The sequence below is a fragment of the Saccoglossus kowalevskii genome, chromosome 17, assembly GCF_978046115.1.
Source record: "Saccoglossus kowalevskii chromosome 17, keSacKowa6.1, whole genome shotgun sequence".
Taxonomy (NCBI): domain Eukaryota; kingdom Metazoa; phylum Hemichordata; class Enteropneusta; family Harrimaniidae; genus Saccoglossus; species Saccoglossus kowalevskii.
In genome coordinates, this window is record NC_140657.1 from 25493542 (window position 1) to 25520146 (window position 26605).

The 26605-nt window shown below is 36.5% G+C and overlaps 1 protein-coding gene and 1 non-coding gene across 2 annotated transcripts; both read right to left on the reverse strand.

Annotated features, from left to right (window-relative positions):
• Positions 1–610: 610 nt before the first annotated feature.
• On the reverse strand, positions 611–6192 carry LOC144344805 (uncharacterized). Its single transcript, XM_078006608.2, has 3 exons — positions 5806–6192; positions 3241–4361; positions 611–3077 (listed from the first exon to the last, which is right to left on the reverse strand). The coding sequence occupies exons 2-3, from the start codon at positions 4337–4339 to the stop codon at positions 1375–1377; spliced, it is 2802 nt and encodes a 933-aa protein (XP_077862734.1). The 5' UTR covers positions 4340–4361; positions 5806–6192; the 3' UTR covers positions 611–1374.
• Positions 6193–9785: 3593 nt separating this feature from the next.
• TRNAT-CGU (transfer RNA threonine (anticodon CGU)) lies at positions 9786–9857 on the reverse strand. Its single transcript has one exon. It is a non-coding gene; the product is annotated as a tRNA-Thr (tRNA).
• Between the last annotated feature and the right edge of the window lie 16748 nt (positions 9858–26605).

Genomic DNA, 26605 nt, shown 5'->3' on the forward strand with positions numbered 1-26605 from the left:
TGTTTGTTTGACTATTATAACTATTGAAATGATACTCGATTCTCACATAATATGGAACAATTAGTTTTGGGTTCGCATCTATAAATAGGTGGCTAATTTAATTTGCATAATAATTTTAAATTTTCGCAAAACATTCACTACTCAAGGAATTTTATTTGTTATAAATGTTACCCTTGTTATATTGCTATAATTCAAGGTCACCTATTTCATGTCAGACTCCACAATCAGATAACCGAATGGCATTGTAGGTAAAGATTGATACTTTTAAATTTCCCTTAATATATAAAGTTGTTGTTATATCTAGTACATGATTATCTTCATATACATTGGTTCTATACTGTGTAGTATGTGGAGTAATTTTTATCAAATAATTAAGTAAGAATGCTTGATAAATGAAAAGTCAATCCAAGACGATCGTTTTTCTAAGTAGTCACACATCAATATCAATGTTCCAGTAATTCATTGAAATTTCTACCAATATTATTGTTATTGATTTTCAACAATTCGCAAGATTCAGTTAGTTTAAGAATCAAAAACTTATAAAACTATAAGGGCTTAATTCTCGTGTTCTCAAACGTTATACCAAGCAAAGACAAACACAGAGATGGAATCGTGTCAACTTCTCGTCTCAGCGCCACGTGGAGAGCTCACCTCTCAGAGAACACACCAAGACTAGCTTTATTCACTTCTCAAAACCTTAACCTATCACATGGAGGTTCAAGATCTTGAGGCGTGGCCTCCACATATTCCACTCGCATGTAGTCAATCACACGAAATACTTAACACATCATATATACTTGATTACTTGATTAATTGTTGAATCCAGATTAAATTTCTAACACAGGCTTGTTAGTTTCTGTTCAGATCAAGTCAGATAATTTGACGTCTGTGCATGCATATATCTGTTCTTCAGATCGACCGTGCTCACATATATCACACATCTTGGGATACATATGCACATGCATTTGTTTTGTGATCCCTTGAACAAATGGCGGCAGACATTTTAGTGCTGGTAATACAGTGGACATTATTGGACTTTGATTGCACTTTATTTTGCTTTTTGGATTAACAATGACTGAATGGCGGTCATATTGTTTAAAGTGAGAGGGTTGTCACCTGCACACACGCTGGAATTGAGTCCCAAGTTAGGTTCATGGGTAGATGTTTGTTTGTAAACAATGACACGCTATGGCCATCTGACGCATGCGCAGGTGACGTCTCCCCTGCTTTAAATAAACGCAATTTCACAGCCATTTCTCTGTAATATCTTACCCAATCACAAACTTCACCAACTACATAGTATCAGGCTTATGCACATGCATTTGTTTCACAATCCCAATTGAAGATGGACAATCCCATCATCAGTGGCCAAATTCAGTTATTTGAAGAATCACAAAGTGCCAAAAACATGTTGTCCCTAATTTTACACAACATGCCTAATGTCTTATAATCGTCTGATATGTTCAGTTGAAACTCTTTCAAATGAGAACAGTTCACTTGGGGATTACATTTCAGCTCTTCTTCCAGCACCAACTGTTCTTCTGATATGCACAAAATTACTTTACCTTTCTGTCTGCCCTTAATTAAATCGATACTGCTATTTAAAATGAATTGATATTTCTTCAGAAATTGATGTGATAATAATGCAATGACACAGCAACATATCTTAGTGGATTTCCCGCATTCGCTTTCAAAGTTAGCATCCTCATCAAAATCCCTCTTAGGAAAGCAGCAATCAAGTCCCCAGTATTCTTCAATTACAGTGAGTAATGCATGCGCTAGATTATTATCTTCCTCACAGTTCAATAGCAAAATATCGTGTTCATAATCTCCATCTGGCAAGTTGAATGTTTCAGCAAATGTCTCCTGAAAAATATCTCTCGGTAAATCTACAGCGATCACAGTCTGCTCTTCAATAGTGGACAGTCTAATTCGATGTATTGTTTCAGGGGTGATGGCATGCCCATTCTGTTGTAGAAATATCTGCAAAATTCGAGAGCTGCATCCGCCATGCTTGTTTAAATTCTCCACTAACATCTTCTCATTATTTTGGTCACGATTATAAGCTTCATATGACAGATCTAGTACTTCGGAGTAGCTTTCAATTAAGTGGTATAAGTGGATCAGTTCTTTACACATATCAGTGTCTGATTGCCGTCTTTGCTTCTCACCAAGGAGAATTTCCTCCAATGTTGGAAATGCAATCTTTGCATGCTCCTTCACCTTTGCTGCACATTCAATAGCTTTCCGGAGTAAATTCTTCCCATCTTCTTCCTTTCCATGTTGTAATAAACACATGCCCCACTGCTCATATATTTTAGATTTGTCTAACGGTGAACTTATAATAGCTGGTCCAACTGCTAGGCGAAAATAATCCACAGCTTCTTCAAAATCTTCATCCAAAGATAACTTAATTCGAGCTAAATCTTGCAATATAACACTTGCAGTACCTCTAGCCAGTTTATTTGCTTCCAGAAAGTACTTCTTCGCTTCTAGCAACAACTGATTTCCAGGATCAATCGGATTTTCAGCATTTCTCTCTAGATAGTGTTTTCTGTGGGGTTTTGGTGGAAATCTTTTTCTCCTTCCATAATTGTCTTGCCTTGGTTGATATTTCTTGGTTGGTATATCACGTTCATGTATTCTTCTATCAACGTTATCTGTGCCTTGTTTATAGTATTCACCACCTGCACTGTCATGTCCGAATGTGCTATTATCAGATCCCCCACAAGCACCTCTTTGATAAATCTCGGAGCCATTATCAATTGAAAGATTTCCCATTCTATGAATTGTCTGATTCAGAATTAATTCATTGTCATTATGGGACTGGTTATTGTTGTTAACTGGCTGTGAGTGGTAATAAATGTGTCTATCAACTTGGTATGTTCTACTATCAGCTTTAATACCATAATTTCCTTTATATTCTGGGTTTATTCGGTCTCTTCTGTCACCTCCCTTCTCTCTAAATTGTTTTCTGACTCTTCCACGGCCTCTGCGGCTTTGGTGCCATGAGCTTGGATGAAATTGAACTTGAGCTTCATGTGGCCTGTCCTGCTGACATATTGAATGTTGGGGACCTAATGTATGAATATGAAACCAAGTAATAATGAACATCAAGAATCAAATAATCCGTGACTTCCCAAAGCATATCATCACAAAATAAATATTGACAATGTTTCAATTGGACGTTAATAAAAAGAAAAGTATTGCCATGATTGAAATAAAATAAAATAAATTTACCTCTGTATGGTCTACGTTGTCCTCTGGTATTATAACGTGCTCCTTGTCCTCTCCATGAACGCTCTTTATGGAATCTTTCTCTTCGTATTGACTCTTTCCACTTATCTCGATAAGTTAACCCTAAATGATGATATGCTGCAACAGTTGGCAATTTATCAACAGATTTTTTCAAGTATTTTTCAGCTTCATCAAAGTTTTTTTCAACTTGCCTCAGGTAGCGCCCAGTACTGGTCAAAACACAATGATCCTCTGGTGAAGTTCTCAAACCATGCATGTAACAATCAATAACGGATAGCCTATCGGGCAAGTTCACAGGTATTTCACTTTTCTTGTTTTGTGGTATTACTTGGTATTTTGTAGCAGCTTCTCCTAACTTGACCCAACTCTTGCCTGTAAAGTTTTGCGAGCCACCAGAATGAATATTACCATAATAGAGTAGATCTATTATGTTTCTGTAGTATGATGTGGCATCAAACTGCTCGTCCTCACAGTAATTGAAAGGATTGAGACTTCTGACGTAGACCAAGGAAAGACCATATCTCCACATCATAATGTATTCCTCTGGAACATCATGCTTTTCTGCTTCATCGAGAATGGATTTGAAGGACTGTATGGCATACTTGTGATACCTAGGACCAAGACGTGAATATGAATATGGAAGCTCTGCCTGTCCTATGATCTGTCTAATTTTAACCTCTTTATCACCATGTCTCAGAGCATCAAGAAATTCTTCGATTTTGTTCAATACTGCTGTGGCATCTGTTAAACGTTCTTGTTTAACTAAAGAAAACCCCTCATTAGTCATGTTGATCAGGTTATCTGGATCTCTGTTCCTTATCTCCCTTATCAGCCCACGGGCCTTAGAGAATCTTTCCAGCTTAATTGCCAGGAATGTCAACAAATTGTCGCGTCTACTCTCATCATGTACATCAGATGGTTCATTATCCTTCTCTCTCTGTAATTTATCATACACCTTTTTCATATGTCGTGATATGTGTTCAGCTTCCCATTCTTCTTCTAACTTGAGCTTAAAAAGGTTGGGGTACTTCTTGAAATTGTCAATGAGTTTCTGATCATCTGTATATGCAGCAGATGCCATGGTATGTCACTTGAATTGTGCACTGAAAAAAAATATATATAGGTCAAATGTCTCATAAAAATTAAAGCTAGTTAGAACCCTGAATCGACAGCTAAACAACCATGGTAGTTACGATGGGATCAAACTATTTCACGCCGCAACTATATACAAAAAAGAACTTCAGCAAAACAAAGTAAGTTACAGAACTGAAGCTACAGTAACATATTAAAGATAATACAAAAATGAGAAAGGCAATCTCTGAAAAATGTGAGATTGAAGCTTTGAGTTCAGATTTGTCCAATTATTTTAAGGTTTCCCGGCAATAGGATTATGGTAAAGGATCGGATAGGTACATTGTCAACCTAAACCCAATGCCATAACACGTGCCATGATTTTTCTAAATTGATTTTAATAATAATAACTTTATTACAGGACTGAAACATCTGTGGATATCGTGTGGTAAATGAAAAATAAATAAAATTACAAAACAGTCTCTAATATACATTTCCTACTTCCATCCCAGTGAAATACTTTCTTTTCGTTCGGAATTTATTTTTGCTGGGCTGATTATTCAGTGAAAATAAAATCAAGCGAATATACTCTTTTCAAATCACCAACAAACGTTGAAAATAATGTCACATAAAATCACCAAAAAAGTTCTTTTAGCGAAAATTAATTCTAGCTATATATAAATTTAATAAATATTAATTTAGGAATGCCAAATATCAAGACTTAATTGTCACAATATCTCTACAGTTGATGAAAGGCAGCTGTCATTTCCAAATTAAATATCAGGATCAGTCATACACACCTACTAAGTTTAAAGGGCGTTGGTCGTAGCGCCACGCATGCATGAGATGTGGGACTCGTATGGACATTTCTAGGCTTTAACTATGCAATTTCGTTGGTGATTGGAAGGTATCGAAGAGTCACCCGTGGTAATTAGTGCGCCTTGGTCAAATCACATAAAAGCGCATTGGATTGTGAAAAAATAAATATATATATCAACACAAATGTCGCACATGCGTGGCTCGACAATTAGAGGGCGTGTTTTACATGGTTTAAGTACGTTGCTATGAGACCCATATCGAACAGGACGCGGCTCGATGATCACCGCCCTTTAAGGTGACTTTACAGTTAATGAAAAACACACAAAAACTCGATTTTTTAACGTATCTCAAAACTGGGATAGTGATGACTCTTGACCGCTCTGTCAACCTCAGTGGACTAAGATTTGTATTTCTTATATCCCCTGTGACACACCGACAGATCGCGATTGACTGTGAATTTAGTGTCGCAATTGTCGCGCCCAACTGCAATCTCTTTGTTCGTGTAATCGACACTCGTCGATTTGTAGCCATGCCGAGAAATTCAAAGTACATACAAAAGTAAATACAGACAGTTGAATGCCGGATGCAACATTATAATCAGTTGACATAAAACATCGACAATTCAGCGGAACATTGTAGAGACGGGGCTGACCTTACCGCTGTCGGTTTTCAGGATAGAGGTGTTCAGTCACAGTCCCTCGACACCACGCCTCAGTCATTTGAAGAACTGCAGTCAATTCTCAAAAGCATGACACTGACGAAAACACGCAATAATAGCAATAATTGACTTCGATGACCAAACCAATATTTACTTCTGGCACTCGCTGTATTTAGAAAAGCTTTATAGCACTCAACATCTCGTCAAAAATCGGACATTCGCCATTAAATCAAGCTTCGCAATTCTCGGAAATTGTGACACGCACGATTAACCCGAAGAGCAGTGACCTTTTAATAGGAACCCGACTTGTGCCCGACTAGCTGGAATAGCCTCGTCTGCAATATTTAGCTACAGCTATATTAATTGGAATCATGTATACTGTAAAATTGCCACAAAACGATTGACATAGTCATACAAACACCATCACAAACACATAGTAGTTATCCATAATACCTTGAATGGCCTTGTAAATTTCCAGGGACCTGCAAATTGAAGCATTTTGACCGTGAGAGGGCGTTATTAGACAGAACAGGTCCCACTTTGTGTTGAAGCCAGTGAATGATACAATAACAGCGAGTTTATATACAGATTGGAAACGCTTGTTAGAGGGATTACATTTTATATATCACAAAGTTGATAGACACATAATCACGGTTTGGGGTATGTATGCGTTTTTAAATTGACACCGATAAACTGAGGTACAAAAAGGCAAAGTACATCGCAAATCGGCCGCCATTAGGTGGAGACCTTGTACCAGCACAAAATTTAGCAAGCAAAATAATCAACGGAAAACAATCATATTTCAGTAAAATGTCGTTAATAACAACTAATTGGTATTATTTTATAGTTTACTGCTATATCTTTTGACAAAAAACTTTATTCCTTTGAAAAAACGAGTATCGAAAGGAATCTTTCCTGAGTGAGGGCAAAAGTTCAGTGTGAAAAAATGGAAGGTTACGAACAACGTAGTTTTTGATGGCCTGTAGCGGCGGGTAGGAACTTTTTGAAAATTTCAGGTTTTATAGATTGAATCATTTTCAATGCAGCATTTCAAGGAAAACGATGTAACATGAAAACGACAGCCAGGTCCGTATATTTCCCAAGACAATACCACAATCGTAATATCTGTACATTGACTGCTACGTACTTGGGATAGAATTGTCACACGATTCCCTAACTTTCAGCACACTACGACGATAAGTTTCACAGTGAGCGTGGTTTGAAATTCAAGTTTTCATAAGTTGGAGACACGCGTAACAGTCGCGTAATAATCGGTAGAATCTCATTAAAATCTCTTTTGCATACGACATTTTTTCCTTATGCTTACTTGTGTAAATATTTATTTTAACATTCATATTTTAATTTCCTAATATCATTCAAACGAGTTCCCCAGAATATTTGAAATGATGGCTTTTCACATAACTTCAGACTCCGAAAATACTAGTAAGTGTATTAGTGTTACGATAGATTTTTGGCAAAATGTAGAAGATCAGAAGTCAGAGAAGGGGAATTAATGCGAAATAACATTGAGTTTGTATTAGTATATAAGTGGTTTAATTTTCATTAGAATTTACGTAGTTTGCTGTATATGATCACTGAAAAGGGCTTCGTATATTCATTTTCTTTAGAGCACTAACATATTCTTGCATAGTAAATGGCCCTTCACAAACTTGAATATCCTGGTCCGTCTTATCCAGCTTTGGTGTACTGGCACAGTTGGAGGAAGTATCTTCCCCACCAACGTTAACGCTCTTGCTATTATACAGCCCAGAGTAGAAATCGTGAATATTAGTTTGGATATCTTTTATAGATGTCAGTAGTTTCTACCCACGGTCAAACAGTTGGGTGATTTGGGATTTGTTTGCGTTATTTTTTCAAGGCTCATAAACCATTTCGTGTTGTTTTCCAAACTTGTACCTATCACGAACGGGAGCGAATTATTGCGCCTTGTGACATGTAGTCATATTCTAAACTCAGATCCTCCCTAATATTATGACATTCATTTTGACTCAATTCAACAACCAAAGATTAAGTTTCAAGTGTATTAAATAATTATTGCCCTTTCGGGTTTTGTTTACTGAATATGATATGTGATTTGATTTTAATTTTTTGAGAAAATCCTACAGATCTTGGCGGTCACGTATATTGTGATAAGAAGACTATTAATTAATATCAATTACAAGATTCCCCCCTTCGATTTCTCTGAAATAGTGACCGCCAAATCGTCAGATAACATTATTTGAACAATATCACAGTTATAAAGTCGACGTTTGGAGAGAGTCACTGACTAAAAAGTAGTCTAGGCTTTATATTAAAGATGGGCACAATCTTTGCTACGTAGAACGCTTCAACATTGGGTTTCGTAGTCTAAAAATATCTATAGTAGCAAATCGAGACAGAATATTTTCAAAGATAGTTTTTGAATTTACCCAGGTTGTTGGAACACTCTTCGCCAGCTCTATCAATTAAAATTAAAAATGTGGTAACCCGTGAGATAATTTTGTGTTCGTGATTTGTATGGGAATCCCCAATACACTTATTCATCCGCTCTACGAAACGGACTGGGAAGTTTTCTATATAGGAGCGTAAGTACCCATCAAAATATATGGTTTATTCCCACTATTTAGTGAGACAATGATAACCCTGACTTCATTGTCTTTTCAACATGGCAAGTATTTAATATAATATTACTTACCCCACCCCACCTCCTGCTTGCTGTGTTCCCATGAGAGTAAATGTCAGGGCGAGATAACTTCATTTGTCACTGGTAAGTGGGTCCTGTAGTAAAATATAGTTACATTTCCCCAATTCAACCATTGAAAAACCTTCTATTTCTTCCTTAAATCTCCCAAACCGCGAATATTCAAAAATATTAATTTGATATTGCCATTCATTTAAAAACCGAAATAGTGTAATAATAAAAAAAATCACGTTATACGACATATTCACAAACATACTAGCAAATACTGTATACATTCTCAAATGATACACACAGACAACGTAACACAACAACGATTACAACGCCAATCATACAAACATACGAGACAATGAAACAAAATACGCCGCAAATGAGTCGCGCTTGAGACAAGGAGTCATTAGCGACGGAACACCACGATCGCCAGGGAAACAAAAAAAAGAGGATAAGAATAACTGAACGGAACAAAGAGCTAGCCTATCTCAGCTTAACGTCCTCTACATTCTGCCTCCTATGCACACAGACTCAAAGCAATTAAGATTAAATAATTTTTGAAATTACGTAGCAAATCCATAATTTCATTTCTGTCAACAACTATGTGTCATTTATATATGTTCTCGTACATTACAGATTTTGTTATCAATAACAAGTTTTTCATTTCTCCATTCCACACAGCATTGCCGGTTTTCCATACAACATCCATCTTGAGTTTTTAATTTGTTGTTGTTGGCTTCATTTGTAATCTGCTTTGCAAAACGGAAATGTATAAGCCTTATATAGAGTTCGAGCCCAATACAACTACTTACACGTCGAGAAGACAACATTGTTGACAGATGACAACACCGTTACACGAGAAACAGAGTACTGGCGCACAAGATAAGTGCCACAGATAGGGTTCGAACCCACGATCTTCGGTTAACGATGACTTACCACTTGGCCACTGGTAAATTTTCGCTAATATTGTCTGTTCACAGGTGACGAAATCAGTTGACGACGTTTGACATTGGTCTATAAACGGTGTATTTTTTCCCAATCACATGTGACCATAGATTGACCAATAACGATGCAGTCTAAATTTTCAAAAATGTTGACTAAACAGATGCACGTTTGCACACCTTAATTGCTGGGCGTGCTCAATTTGCACATCAACCGGTAATTGGCCATAATTTCGATATCAATTACACAGGATATATCGTCTCTCTCGTAAACTGAATATCATGGATTCCAACCGCTCTGAGTTTTATGTGTTTTTCAGTCTAATTAGTTGCTGAACGAAAATATATAAGCCTCAGATGGGGTTCGAACCCATGATCTTCGGTTTACGAGACCGACGCCTTACCACTTGGCCACTGAGGCTCTGTTATTATTAAAAAATAATATAATTAAATTCTTCTGATACTAGTTATTAAAAACTGTGATGTAATTGTAAATTATTTGTTCGAATATGCACACACACACACTGCGAGTCTCATATACAGATTATAGAAATGTGTAAACATTTTAAATTGTTTTAAATACAATAATGATATAACCGCAAATGGGCTTCACCACTAGGTTACACTAAAAGCCCACAACATAAATAACATGAACAAAGTCTTGTGGTGGAATATTCGTGACGTCACATGCTAAGAGATAATAGTGCAAGTTTTAGTCGGGCGACTATTTACATGCCGAAAAGACCACATTGTTTGCAGATGACAACTTGGTTACACGAGGCCCAGGGTACCGACATACAACATAAACGCGGCAGATTGGGTCGAAGCCATGATCTTCGGTTTACAAGACTGGCGCCTTACCACTTTGCCACTGAGGCACACTTATCAATAACAAAAATTATATAAATAAATTCTGCTGATATTAGTTATTGAAAACTGTGATGTAATTTTAAATTATTTGTTGGAATGCGCACACACACTGCAAGTCTCATATACAGATTATAGAAATTCATGAAAATGTTTAATTAGTTTAAATACAATAATGAAATAAACCTCAAATGGGCCTCACCACTAGATGACAACATCGTTACACGAGGCACAGGGTACTGACATACGACATAAAACATAAACGCCGCAGATTGGGATCGAAACCATGATCTTCGGTTTACAAGATTGGCGCCTTAACATTTGGCCACTGAGGCAAATTTCAATAACATTATTTGTTCGCAGAGTGTCGTCATTGTAAAAACAGTTGAAAATCGAAAAAGTTGACGACGTTTGACATTGGCCTATAAATGGTGTAATATTTCGTAATCACGAGTGACCACAGATTGACCAAACAAAATGCAGTCTAAATTTTCAAAAACGTTGGCTAAACAGATTTATTTTATTTTTTCAAAATGGAATTATTTTGTCCATGTTTATTTCATTTATGCACGAAATGTGTGATAATGTAGTATTGTAATGATAGTATATCAGGAAAACTTATGCATACCCCACGATAATAAAATGTAACTATTTTGAGAGATTATTCCATCTTAAAAAATCAAATAGATTTTAAAATACTAGTATTTATAATACGTGCATAGACACCCTGTATATTCCTGAAGCAATTTCCTTAAGTTTCATGACAGAAAATAAACTACATTTTCAACAGAAATGCTACGAACGACATTCACACAACCAAAAGCCGTTCATTAGTGCATGCAAGAAAAAGTAAAATATCTTTTCAAATCATCTAATACAAACGTTGGCTCAACACGCGAAATGTCAGCACTGTTCCAAAACCTGAACAAAATTATCAATGACACCTGTGTATTTTAACCAATTCATTGTGTGGAATCGGCCAACATTTCGCGACTTCCAACTCTGTGGTGATACTGTTTGATTTCAAAGCAACCAGGTAACCGACTGTTTTAAATGTTTTAAAATGTGCGTGCTTGGCCCATTGACTATATATGTATATAGCCATACTTCCAGTTATTACATTGTCCTCCACGGGGAGTTTGAATGTAATTGAAAAATAATTAGGTGATTAATATTTAAACAGTAACGACAAAAGAACGTTTACAGCAATTAAGGTTTATGTAGTTATAATTGTTAGACTAGTGCAAATAAATTTCTTAAAAGCGATGGCACTTTTGTAAGACCTCGAAGTATTTAAACGGGTGCTGACCTTAGAAAACGAGACTTCTTCGAACACTAAGGGCAATTGCAAACATCGGAACTCATCCGTCTCAAGTGGTGCTCACTATCATATGAATCATGCCGCCATGCACTTGTATGGACGTGTTCATTTTATGCGTAATGACAATTTCCGTATGGTCGGGTAAGTGATTTTTATATCATTCATATTCATATTTCTTGCAAATACGGCTTATATAAAAAACGCAAATTGATGTTTAGGGAAATAAACAACGTTCCCGCATATTTGTTCTCTGTTATATTTCAGTTATTTTTGAATACAATTGCGTAAAAAAATTGATCACGTCCACTACCATCAAATGTCATTTTATCATTATTTATATTATTTTAACTTGTGGTTGTTTTGGATTATCATACCAATGCAACGTAAATTACACTATTGTAGATTTCACTGTGTAATAATGACTTGTTTTGAGATGTCCGATTGTTTGTTACTTCCTCAGCATATTTGGGGCGCCATGAATCATGTTTTAACGCCAACGGCGACACACCTTTGGTGGGGCGGTCAATCAAAGATGATAGTGGATACCTGAATGTCCTAACAGGAAGACAATTTCTGTGCGACGATCTCTATGTCGTTGGATGGGAATACAATGTCTCAAGTTCCGATGAGTTTCATGTGGGCGTGTGGAGACCCATGTCATACAGTGATTCCCAGTTTCAGCTTATAAGTGAGGTGAGTATCGTCGAAGTGGACTATGACCGAGTCCAAACTCGTATGTTGTCAAGTGACCAGTGGATACAGGTTTTAGAGGGTGACGTGATCAGTTACCGGTCAAAAACGCCTGTGTTTGAGTACGATGAAGGTGGATCGACCGTAAGAAGAACGGCTCATACCAACGATCTATTACCGGGCGACATCAAGACATTGAACGAAGTTGTAGATAGAACTGTATCCCTGAATGCCATAGTTGTTGGTAAGTACGCTATATATTGGAATGTAAACATTTGAATCACGGCTCATGGACATTGAAACCCGGCGCCCGTTGATCCGTCGAACATACAGTGGCAGAATTATCCCCCGGCGCATCCGACTCTGAGGTACGCTCGGATAGAAAAGAGTATTGAGTGTCCAAAACTGGGAACATTTTTAAATGCGGTATCAAATCATGGATAACATTTATAAGAACAAGTTTCAATAAGGGTCCAAAATCTACAGAAATTACAGAAAGTGTGTCCAAGCAACCAGCATGCCACCAACATTGTTTCTCTTGCTCCAAGCTTTCAGTTTTAACAGCATTAAATTTCACCCGTTTCTCAAGCGTGCTCTTGTAGTCTACGTCATCGCTACCCATGTAATTTACCATAGCCTTGTAATGTATAGCTAGCTTATTTCAGTAGTCTGTATCAACGTTGTTCTTTCAAATTACAGAAATCATGTAATCTTTAGGAAATTTATCATAAACGTATTTTAGTAGTTTACATCAACGCTAACCTTGTAATTCATAGTATCCATGTATTCCATCTACAGACTGGAAACCTTCGCTGTCTACCACTACAAATGCTGTGTATCCTCAATATCATTACTTGGGAAAACCGATTCTCGTGTTTGTAGACTTTTTTCATATTGAGTTTATCATTAAGGGGATGGACGTAATTTATATATTTCTGATGGAAATCTCTGATGATTTTGATGATGTTTACGAGATTAGAATCAGCTGGTCCGTAGAACACTCGTACATCGGTAAGCGTCAAAATGGTGCCCAACAAATGCTACTTCCGACTCCCGTCCCGTCGTATGAAAACGAATGGAAGCGTTACTCTGTTACGTACGTAGACGACTTCTTATATGTAGCCGATGGGAACGACGATCCGTTTATGTTTTGGTCAGATGTAGATACAAGAACCGTGAATTTTGTGGGATACTCTCCAGGGAAAGACGGCGGGCTCATAGTCTTTTCTGACCCAAACTTTGCGGCTGGTGAGTAAGGTACTTTTTTTTACACGCTCTCTGTGTTAAAACATTCGCCACATAAATTTGCAAGACCGGGAGAAACAAAAGCTGTGAATATAATAAATCTTGTCACTCTAATTGCAATTGAAATAATACTTTAATTTCCGAAATATTAGGGAAATTGGTAATGGAATACAAGACAATTAACAGTTCCTTTGAATATCAGTTTTGAAATTCCGAAAATACTTTAAAGAAAATTATTTAGCCATGAATAAACTGGAAAAATGTGTGCACATCGCACAGGTTGGAGGAAACAACAGATTTGAAAAGAACAACGTAGTAAATGAGAAACATGTCTTCTATATTTCCGGAACTTAGTGCTGAAACTTACAGCATGCAATGACTAATACATAAAGAGAGGTAGTTCTCGAATCAAACTTGGCCCTAATGTTCCGTTTGAACAATGTTTTGGGGGCTCTTGTTAGTAGTGTATGTGTATGACGTGAACATACTTCCACGGCAATGTGAGTTATAATTGGATATACCAGTGAAACATAGCAAATGCACAAACCATTCACAAGCCCACAACACTCTACATCGAATATTTGTCACCTATGTGTCATGAGATTGAAAGCGGGGAGATTGTTCAGTTGTCGGGGGATAATTAGCTTATTAGTTAGTGTATAATACATGTTTGGACGTAATCACCTAGCACAATAAATAAATTCCCCTGGGTAATGTCATGATGACATACGGGGATATTTGGCTTAATTGTTCGTGTATAATGCGTATTATTTTATTTGACAGTATCATTGTTTGGACGTAATCACCTAGCAAAATAAATAGATTCCCCTGGGTAATGTCATGAATGACATACGGGGATATTTGGCTTAATTGTTCGTGTATAATGCATGTTATTTTATTTGGCAGTACCATTGTTTGGACGTAATCGCCTAGCAGAATAAATAGATTCCCCTGGGTAAGGTCATGACGACCTACGGAGGTATTTTTCTTAATTGTTCGTGTATAATGCATGTTATTTTATTTGACAATACCATTGTTCGGACGTAATCACCTAGCAAAATAAATAGATTCCCCTGGGTAAGGTCATGATGAACTACGAGGTATTTGGCTTAATTGTTCGTGTACAATGCATGTTATTTTAGTTGACACTACCATTATTTGGACGTAATCCCCTAACAAAATTACTAGATTTCCCTGGGTAATGCCATGACTGGCATATGTGACATTTACATTTAATTGGTTGGTGACTGTTCTATTCGAGTGTCTGCATTTGTGTTAGTGCCAATAGGCCTGTTGGTTATTTTGTTCAATTAATAATTAGTTTAAATATGCCTTACTTGTACTGGTGTATATGATTGTGTTTAGTGAATGTTAAGCGACATATGTCACAGTAAACATTTCACAAATTTTTCTGTGCAATTTATTTAAGTATGTATGCGTTCGTCCGTGTAATTGTATAGTGAGATTAATAATCATTAAACAGCTACTCAACGTTGACTCGTCTTCACACTCTGCATTAATTTAGTGAATAACCTATTCAAACTTTTGAATTCGTTTTTTTGGAATGATAATTAAGCGCAATCTCCCACACAGAGTTCTATTTCTAGGAATATATCTCCGCTACAACGACTGTCTCACGATTATTGTGAATGTCGACGAAACGATGCATAGTTTTTCTATATATCTGATTACTTCCGTTGTATGATTGATAGGCTATTGTGAAGATCCTGGCATTCCGATTGGTGGTCATAGGACCGAAAATAAACCCTGTGGGTTTGGATTGTGTGAGAGCGGTACCGAATTATATTTCGTGTGCGATGACGGCTTTGTGATGGATGGGGTTGATACAATTATATGCATGAACGGATTCATGAGCGGCGATGTTCCCAAATGCTGGGGTACGTATTCGATGTAAAGCATAGGGATACTTTTGTGATGCGTTGTGTTTGTGATGGGTCCCATGGAACGAATACAACGCGTGTGCAAAATACATTGCTTACGGAAAATCCAAACTCTCGTCGTACAATAAAGATGGCGCTCAAACGGCGTATTTTAGGTGACGCTATTGTATACATATAGCTTACGGGACGTATCAGCGTTTGAGGGTGATTGAACATCGTGTGTTATAGTTACCCATCGCTGATAATTAAACAATAAATATACTGTGATTAATAATTCTGGGATGTATTTGAAATATTGATAAATTGTCAAATGGAATCAGTAGGATAAGTAAAATGACCAGAAATGTTTATTACAAACACTGTTGTTGTTTTGTTTCCGTACAGTTTATGTATGCTTCATCATCTCGCAGAGCTTAGAATGCGAATGTCTGATATCAAATAGTATTTACCGATCAGCATTTAGCTTCGCTGCGACAACATTGCCCACAGGTTGTTATATTATCAGGAACACCTACATGTATATTATAATCAACAACAACGGCGTTATTTGGTCTTTGGGTGGGAACGACCTATTCTTGCCAACCAGTCACTATGCATTCATGCTCGCGCGTGCACAATGAGTACGGCCGTTCACAAGTTCGGTCGGACTATGTCGAACACGACACCGTGCGACATTCGAGTCTTAAAGTTTCAAACGAATAACCGCACTTCCAATAATGAAGTCTGTCTTTTACCCCGGTTTACATATAGGCTTGGAACCATTGTACAATGTAGCCAGGGGACGGAGTGCGATGCAAAGTTCCGATGAGTCAACCGATGTAATCGCACGTAACTCAGTAGACGGTAACGTCCAGTCAAACTATACAATCAATAGTTACCTCTCTGCATGTTCGGGTACCGCAACAGAATACCATGCGTGGTGGGCAGTCGATCTGCAACATGAATTCGAGATCAAATTTATAGTGATATACAATAGGAGAGACTGTTGCTGTAAGTGAACTGTTTGTTTATTTATTTATTTTCGTTAACGATTTTGGTGAATATTATTGAACGTCGATAGTCAAAGTCTTAGGGTAACACTAATAACGTGGAAGCAGAATTTATATTATTGCGGTTGAGTAGTACAGTTTCAAGAATTTTGGTCGGTTCAAAAATGGTCGTGCAAACATTTTCAATCATGTAACAAAGTATAATTTCGAATTATGAAAAATATGTTATATACATATAATGAAAAGCCCAAGAAGTTACAGTTTTTTCTTACACAGCACAAAGAATGCAAGGCGCTGAAATACGTGTAGGCGACATAGCGCCACCAACATTCACGGGTAACCACTTGTGTCACGTCATGTCCCTGGAAGACACTATGGTCAAAACTATCACCGTCAAATGTGGTGGCGCCATCTACGGCCGATACGTTAGTCTCAATCACAATAATACCAACACTAATGTTTATATCTGTGAAGTTGAAGTCTGGGTGGCAGGTAAAGTGACGTTCATCAGTTGTTGCCATTATGCTAATACAATGCTTATGTTAGTATCTTATGTATACTGATTGCGTGCACATCCACTGTATCGATCTACGTGACACGCTATGGCCACCTGACGCATGCGTAGGTGACGACTCCCTGCTTTAAGGTTAACAGCATGTTGCACAATAAAAAACCTGCTCATTATTCTGTATTGATTACAAAACCAGACACCGGACAGATGAATGTCAAGATAGTTAGTTTTTTGGGGCGCTAATCAACAAATACCAAAACCACTAATACACTGTAACAAATAACAAATTCTTTGAAGACATATAATTTGTTTCCTATAATGAAGTGTTCACTACAATGAGACACATAATACATGGAAGGCAATGCAATGCGTTCGTTGTATTGGGAAATTCATTATAAAGGTATTCATTATAACGAGGTAACAGTAATTTGCTATACCATGGAGCTCCATTGCTGTAATAGGTAACCACGCTGTAGTATACTAACCTGTGAATGTGAATAGCTATAAGTGTATGGTTATTTTGAATAGTTACTAAGAAAAATCATTTCAAAGTATATCTGTAATGAGTGTTTCGACTTGAGTTCACCCTTCTTAAACATCCTAAACAGTGCCCCCCCCCCCCCGTTGAAACAAATATTCAATTTGTTTTTTATAATATAAAAAAAATAATTTAGTCTGGCGATTTTAAAGTTTGGACCCCCCCCCCTCCCATAAACAAATCTTGTATCCGGTCCTGCTAAAACAAGGGAATTCCAGATATTGATAAACATGTTATTTTCCTACTTTCAAACGTGAGGTGGGAGAGTCGCTATGAAAGGTATCAGTGGAATTGAAGGCAATGGTTTACTCTACACATGGGAGCATGGAAGTGGTACCATTGCAAGCGGTGTACCTATTCACCTGACCAACAATTCAAACGGACATCATAAGGATTCGATGGTAGATAGCTGGGATGAATATGACATCAATGAGGTAATATTTCCTTTCGTTGTGTTTATGTATCTGAGTAGCCGTATCCCAGTTTTTGTGATACAAGTCAAATCACATAACCAATTTAGTGTATCGAAAAGACATTTCATGCATTAATTTGGAGTTAGCATCGATTTTAGAAGACACAGTGGATATTTTAATATTGTGTGATATTGTTGTTGAATACACGTGGAAAATGTCACACATTTATAATACTAGTGCCTCTCATTCTTTCATTAAAATGAGTTATTTCGTAAGTGATAATGTTTTCCTACACAATTGCCTTGATGTTCAAAACAATGGATTAAACATTCAAATGTATTGTTCATATGTAACTCGAATTTTCCTATACTTGGTTGGCAATGTTACTCGGTTCTGCATTAATTTGTATGTATTGGCCAATTTCATTTTATTTTTTGCATCATGTGATTTTACAGCATAAAATCAAATAGACGTTTTAATGATCACTTTAAATAATAGTTTCTTAGTTAAACTTATAAGCATGTCCAATATGCTATGCCGGGCGGGCAACCAAATATTGTATCAGCCAAAATATTGTATTACATACTGACTGATATTATTCAAAGAACATCCCAAGAGAGATCTACGAGACTTGTGTTTGCCCTCATATAGTGTTCCATTTCCCACCGTCATCGCTTCCACTTTTGCCTTGACCATTAACACCACAATATATGAGACACTGGCAGAGAATGGAACACTATTGGGATAACAAGTCGCGTGGCGTAATACACCAACACGTTAATTAAAACTACTAAATATACTGCTTTGCATATCAATAGTTGAATAGTGAAGTTGCTGCATTGATTTTAAATAGTGGTGAAAATTTCTGTGACCAATGTTTTGACGTTCAGTAAAATGTAGGTGATTTGTTATTTTTAAATTTGAGCTCTGAAATGTTTATAGAATAATTAAATATATACCAATGAATACTCTAAGTATATAAAGTTGTGTAACATGTGGTAAATAACTACATTATTAATGCGAGTAATATATATAACCATAATTATTATGAATAATATTAGGTGTTCGTCGCGCTCTATTCAGACGGATCTCCTGTACTGACCCTAGTGTTTAATGGTACTGGAAGTTCATATATAGACTGGTTTAGTAAGAGTAGACTGACCTCGTCTCCCTACGAAGACATCACCCAGGATGACCCAATGACCTTTTCAGTATTTGGAATGACGTGAGTATGCCAGATTAAAATATTATTATCCCGCATGAAAATTGTATTTTTTACCAGGAAAGTTGATATTGGCTTGCGAATGTGTGAGCGATCTATTGTATGTGGAACACGGAGACGATGGACGGAGACTGTTACAGTAGACTACTTACTAGTGCACTCGAGAATGCTCTTATACACACAGTATTGGAAACACCAAGTTTATGCGAATTGGAATATGTAACACTATTTCAATAAAAACAATGTACATAACGTGTGTTTATTGATCACATTGTTTAGAGAGCGTGTTCCCATTTTTACACAGCTGCTCTTTATAATTTGTCTAAATGTGAATCATTTATGTAATACCACGTTGTATGAATGCCATGTCGAGTACAACACATTCTGAAAACTCGTGTTTGTCTGGATTTACTGTAGGCATGGAAAATGGTCCTGTCGCTGGTGCATTATGCGTGGTTACGCGATAATTCAAGGCTGTGACAATCAGGGCTGGCTAGTTGTTGCAGAAGGAACTCTCAGTTACTGTTCCTGGCTACCAGATAATCAACCGGCATTTATTTATAGCCCCGTGGATTCATCTTCCAATTTCAATACTGGTGGGTAAAAAGTATAATCGTTGATCAATGTAGAATAATCACCGCCTCATTTATGTCATTATTATGCCCATGTAATTGTTTTTATAGGCATAGTTGTGTTCATGATACTAGACATATATATTTGATCGTTCATATTCAGTATACAATATTACAATTGATCATCGATAACCACATTCTCTATTTCAGGGGTTATTGGATTTGCTGACGTGTTTGTAATATCAGTGGTGGCATCTCCTAAAGGTATGCAATAAGGATGTAAACCATCAAATAACGAAAAATGTTGTGTGGGGGTGAGAAAACTGATCAGCGTATGGCGTTTGTGATTAAATTATTATAGATTCCTTTGACTGCAAATTGGGTAAAATAGTAAAATATCATCGGTGTTATTGGTTCCAACTGTCTAATATATATTGTGATTGAGTGGGACAGGGTGTATATATTCGCTTGATGATGTGTATAATACCAGAGATGTATCATGATTATAACAGACAAAGTTGTAAGTGTGATAAACGTCATAATTAACAATACATATTACACATTTAGGCAGCCATACATATAAACACTAATTTTAAAAGAATAACTACGATAATTCAACAAAACATTGTGTTTTTTGTCAAATAATAATTTATTCAGAATTCTGGTGGGTAAGAAACACAGTCACCTTATGAAATATGATCTTGTTTCAGTGATAAAACACCAAACGCGCCAACAACAAATACCACATTTGAAGTATTTCATAGGTGGAAATGCGTCTTGCACACACACACACACACACACACACACACACACACACACACACACACACACACACACACACACACATACGTGGATTGCTATATGTTGTGAGGACTAGGTAACAGCACCCCCCATACGAGGACACCATTTTCCCCTGTACCTACTGCCATAAAATTAAAAAACATATCATCAAATCTATTAAGGATATGCCCTGTTTACGCATTTTTAGAGTATCTCAAAATTTTGCTGACCTGGTTTTTCCTATGCCACAGAGGACAAAATTCCGAGGACTGTGATTTTGTTGCGAGGACAAGGAAATTTCAGGGGGTGTCACTCATAATCTTGTTGCAAGTCCTCGGAAAACATGCAAATAAACAAGATATTTCACTGCTCATCTAAAGCAGAGGTAACTGTTTCAAACATAAACCATTCAAGGCGATGACTTTTGGATTGTTTTTTTTTCTAAAACAGAAATAATTACACTATATTCTTTTTTAATTAGAAATGATTATTGCAAGACAATCCTTTTATATTCCATGTAATGAAGTGAATGTATATATTGTTGCCACTATTCATTGATATTCTATGCAATGAATTGACTGCATTTATTGATGTCAAAATTTTCATTGATACTCCATTCAAAGAAGTGACTTTATTTATTGATGGCAAAATATTCATTGATATTTCATTCAATGAAATGTCTGCATTCACTGATGACCCCAAGAATCTCCCCTCTAGATCTGCCACTGAAAATATTCATTCATATTCTCCATGCAATGAAGTGACTGTATATATTAATTTCACAATATTTATTGATATTCTATGCAATGAAATGACTGTATTATTGTTCGTAAAATATTCATTGACATTCTATGCAATGAAATAACTGCATTTAGTGTTCGCAAAATATTAATTGATATTCCACACAATGAAGTGACTGTATATATTAATGTTAACTATTGATAATCAGTGTATTTAAGTGACTTTATTTTTTCCAAACCAAAATATTCCAAGTAATGAAGGGACTGTATTTATTGTTGCCAACTTTTTTATTGATATTCCATACAAGGAAGTGACTGCATTTATTGCAGCCAACATTTTCATTACAGAGAGGGTAACCTCATACTCACTTTATTAGTACATGCTTCACACAGAAGTCAATACTGTTGTTTTTTAGCATATTACCAAGGCTGAAGTCATTCTCAAATTTCCAAATTATACACATATAAAGTGAATGTTTCAAACATAACTAAAACATAATCTCTACATAATAAATCATTACTGAACATAAAATTTGTTTGAATACCTTTTTTTATTCTTAATGGTACACACTGAATACATGTACATTAAAAAAATCAGCAATAGTTACATAAAGTAAATGATATCATCACAGCAAATGTCAATGGTGGATAGGGGGTGGGGCGACAACAAATTATCAAATATTCAGGTTTTAATATACATGTATGAGGGGCACACAATGAAACCATCCGTACTTAAACACTAAAAATATGGCAATGCTGCGTGATGGGATGGGTTGTTGTGTGCCCAACAAGTGTTGAACAAGGTGTGATACAGGTTTGTGAAACTGATATAACCATCTTTTAGAGCCCAGGCTTCATCATATTGTGAAGCTTTGAAATTATGTTCATAGTTTATCTATTCATATGCAAACAAGTTTGATCTTGCATACTGTTATTACCTATAATTGAAAATTTATCTGCTCTATTTGAAGTGCATCTAGACAAGCACATAAACCAAAATTAATTTATACTGGATCAATATAAATTGACTTGTTTTGACCATAACCATATATGAAAGCACATGCTAACAGAAGCATTCAAGACACATGTAAGAAAGATGAAACTCATTCTTGCATGTATTACATATTTGATAACCCACCCCCAACCAACTAAATGGCATACAGAAGACCTGTAGCCAGAGTTAAGAATAATGCTGTTTTGACTTTGATTGCCTTTTATATGTTGTTATCAGATTGTACACACAATACTTTATGTTTTTCCATGACCTGCTGGCCAGTACTTGATTCTCTTTCAGACAGTTAGTACATTCAATCTTTCCAGGAACTTTTAACATTCTGATATTTCTCATAAAATAGTTTTTAACTATTGTCCGTTCTTCTGTGGTCCACATCTTTTTCTCATCACTCACACCTAAGCACAAGAGAAAATGTAATTAAACCATAAGAGGTCCAAAAGAACTTAGTGCATGGAAATAAAACTGTCTAGTATTCAAGACTTAATGATAGCAAGCAATGTAGAAACCACAAGACAAATTAATTTTTAACTGAGAGCAAAATATATATGACTTCGTGCTTAGGAAGGGAATACAATCAATCAATTATAATACCTTTATCAGGTTCTCTCTGTAAATAAGCTTTCTTAGTTTCTGACTGCATAGGGTTATCTGTGGAAGTTCTCTTGTTATACAGTGATGACATGATTACATCTGGAATAAAAATAACACAAATCAAGGCAGTTAGTAAATGAAGCTGAAATCACAAGTAATGGAGCACTGAAAACAAACCCAAAAGAATGACACCCTCGAAGGTTTCGCACACTATACTTTGTCTACATTCACTAGGAAAGTACTTTTTTGTTGCGAGCAGTTCAAATTTATGAGTTAAGACGTTATTCAGGAAATTTCTCCCAAACAAGCATGGATACTCTACTCCTACAAGCAGGAGATTTGTGATGGAATGCAACAACTAATGATACTTTCTGCAGAAAACCCATTTACCAGACATTATTTAGCAATAAGAGGTCAAGTACTAGTACAGGGATGTGTTCAATGAGCGAGATGCAGAAAAAACACATTATTTAAGAGGCCATTTCCATCCATTATGGCAGCGAGAAATCCATTATTTCAATTATAATGCCCAAAATGTAGTGATGTGCTCAAGAAAAAGGACAACAACTCTGTTGTTATTGCGTCCTGACTTTAACACGTTCACAAACAAATGGCATACAAATCCATGTTTATAGGTAATTTTGCAATTAAAAAGACCAGGATTTTCTAACTTAAACGACTAGTAATGGATTTGTTGTTTAAACAATCTTCACAAGTGCGGACAATTTGGTATATTGCTGATCTTTTTTGTGCATTGTCCTCAAGCACTACCCTGTTATTGTCTGATAATGTTACAGCATCTGGTACTGATCAACCAATGAAACCACACGATAACTAATAAGAGATAAAATAAAAACAATACCTTCCGCTGATTTTTTCTTCTTTTTTGGTGAGGAATCACTGGTAGAATATGTGGAGGTTCTTTTATTAGAAACTTGTGTCTTGTTCACAGCAAGATCTAGATTTGAATTAATAGATAAGAAAATTTAATGCTGTTTAATATTAATTGTCATTTTATCATTTTCCATGATAAATATTGTGGTGGAATACAATTTCTGTAGGTATGGGATGGGAAAATACTGATATAGAGATAACAAGCAAAGCAGTGACCGTAGACTTGAAGAGAACGTACACAAGTGTTATTATGACAAGTGTGTAGTGTAACTTGCTGAAAACTTGGTCAGAATAAGTAATGACTTTGCAAAGACTAAAAATTACGTGACCAACTAGGACTGAGTAGGAGAAATCGCCTGTACAGTTGTGCTGACTAGAGTGATATTTAACACATTTTATAGCAAGTCACTGTCAACATTGTTGGGAGTTTAATAGTTATGGTGTACTCACTTTGAACCAACTTGGAATCCTGACTCCAACAAGTGAGGATTGACTGGGGATTTGTAGATGTGTGTACCAGCCACAGAAAGCCGATACCAGCTTATCTGTCACTTGACTATTGTAGGGGTGCACCCATAGGAAAGCGGATTGAACCAGGCCATTAACGTCAATGAATTCCTACATTGCTTATTAGTTGGAATAATACTGGTGTACTTTGGATTTAACACTGGTACCAGTGGTAATCGCACAGGAGGAATGGTTAGAGGACTCTATTGACCGGGTAATTTAACTAAGATAGCAAACCCCTAACTCAACCACAGACACCCAAATGTGACCCTGGTAATCTGAGAATAAGCTCGTTGTAGACCACTCAGGAGACCCTGTGGGAACCCTATCCACTGAACCAATAAAGTGCTACCAGTGGTGTTAGGAAAGCTGACTCACCGCTGACTTATTTTATAACCAGTGGCCAGTTATTTAATAAAGTGCTAGAAAATATTTCTTGGACGAGTTGTTTCAAGTTAAAATTGCAACTGAGAACACAGATTAGTTACAGTTAAAAATAAGTTTAGTCTTACGGTAAGGGAAATAAAATTACCTTCAACAGATTTCTTCATAGGTAAAAGGAAATCCGTCTTCTTAAGTTCTAGGGATGGAGTATGCACAGAAGCTCTCTTTGACATGTGCGTCTTAGAATCTTCTGAAGCTAAAAATAAAAAAAAATACAATTTTATCAGAACAATCAATATGGCAAATGCAATTAATTTTGAACAAAATTATACCATGCATGTCTGGAAAACAGTTAAACAGATAAATTGATGTTATATTCAGTTGTTATTTCAAGTACTGTCTTTGTCCCAAATACCAATGAATCAAATCACGTTCAAGAATTCAACAAGTCATTGTCAATGACACGTCCCCGTTCCGTTCATATTTGAGTGACATATACATTCAAAGCAGATCATGATCGAAATGCACCTGCATATGTACAACACATTGAACAAAATCCATCCATGCATGACTGAGATCCGGTTCTGGAATTGGGAAAATACATGATTTTGATGCATTTTCGGCCTTAAAATGGCCATCATTCAGCTATTGTTAAGCGGATCATGAAACAAACGCACATATCTATTTGTGACATGATGTATCTTGTGTGTGTGAAGTTTGAACTTGATCAATCCAGACATGTCTTGGATACGGATCCAGAACTGATTTTTTTAAAACAAAATGGCCACCAGTCGGCCATTTTGAACTTGATCTGGAAAAAAAAATGACGTGCATCAAGGTCCTATTATGTTTAATGTATGTACCAAATTTCAACAAAATCCGTCCATGCATAACTGAGATCCGGGTTCGGAATGGTGAAAATGTGCGATTTCAACCTTAAAGCGGCCGCCATTTGGCTATCGTTAATGAAATCATGAAACAAATACACATACATATTTGTGACATGATGTACCTTGTGTGTGTGAAGTTTGAACTTGATCAATCCAGACATGTCTCGGATGCGGATCCAGAACTGAATTCTTTAAAACAAAATGGCCGCCAGTCGGCAATTTCGAACTTGATCCAGAAAAAAAATAACGTGCATCAAGGTCCTATTATGTTTAATGTATGTACCAAATTTGACTGAAATCCGTCCGTGCATAACTGAGATCCGGGTCTGGAATGGTGAAAATGTGCGATATCAATGCATTTTCGGCCTTGAAGCGGCCGCCATTTGGCTATCGTTAATGAGATCATGAAACAAATGCACATACATAATTGTGACATGATGTACCTTGTGTGTGTGAAGTTTGAACTCGATCAATCCAAGCATGTCTCAGATACGGATCCAGAACTGAATTCTTTAAAACAAAATGGCCGCCAGTTGGCCATTTCAAACCCGATCCCCCCCCCCCCCAAAAAAAAGACGTGCATCAAGGTCCTATTATGTTTAATGTATGTACCAAATTTGAACGAAATACGTCCATGCATAACTGAGATCCGGGTCCGGAATGGTGAAAATGTCTGATTTTGATGCATTTTCGGCCTTAAAATGGCCGCTATTCGGCTATCGTTATCGGATCATGAAAAAAATGCATGTGCATATGTCCCATATAATGTGTGATGTATGAGTGAAGTTTGAACTTAATCGGCCCATGCATGTTCGAGATACAGGTGATCACGGACGCACGCACACAGGGCAAAACATAAGTCCCCGTTTTCGGACTACGTTCGAACGGGGACTAATAAGCTCACTTCAGAAATAAAACTGTTGCCAGTCAGACAATGTTAATCACATCATGAAAAAAAAAAACTTTGTGAGATGATCATACAGAATTTGAGTGAAATAAGTACAGCCATGACTGGGAACTGTAAAATGTCTCTCATTATGTCTAAAAATGGCAGCTTACCTGCTTCTACAATACAACGTGATATATCTTCTCTAAATTG

Bases quoted from the DNA above. Each gene is read 5' to 3' on its own strand.
- LOC144344805 (XM_078006608.2), bottom strand. From the start codon at position 4,339: ATGGCATCTGCTGCATATACAGATGATCAGAAACTCATTGACAATTTC. The intron at 3,078-3,240 runs GTAAATTTATTT...TTCATACATTAG, and splicing joins ACAACGTAGACCATACAGAG to GTCCCCAACATTCAATATGT.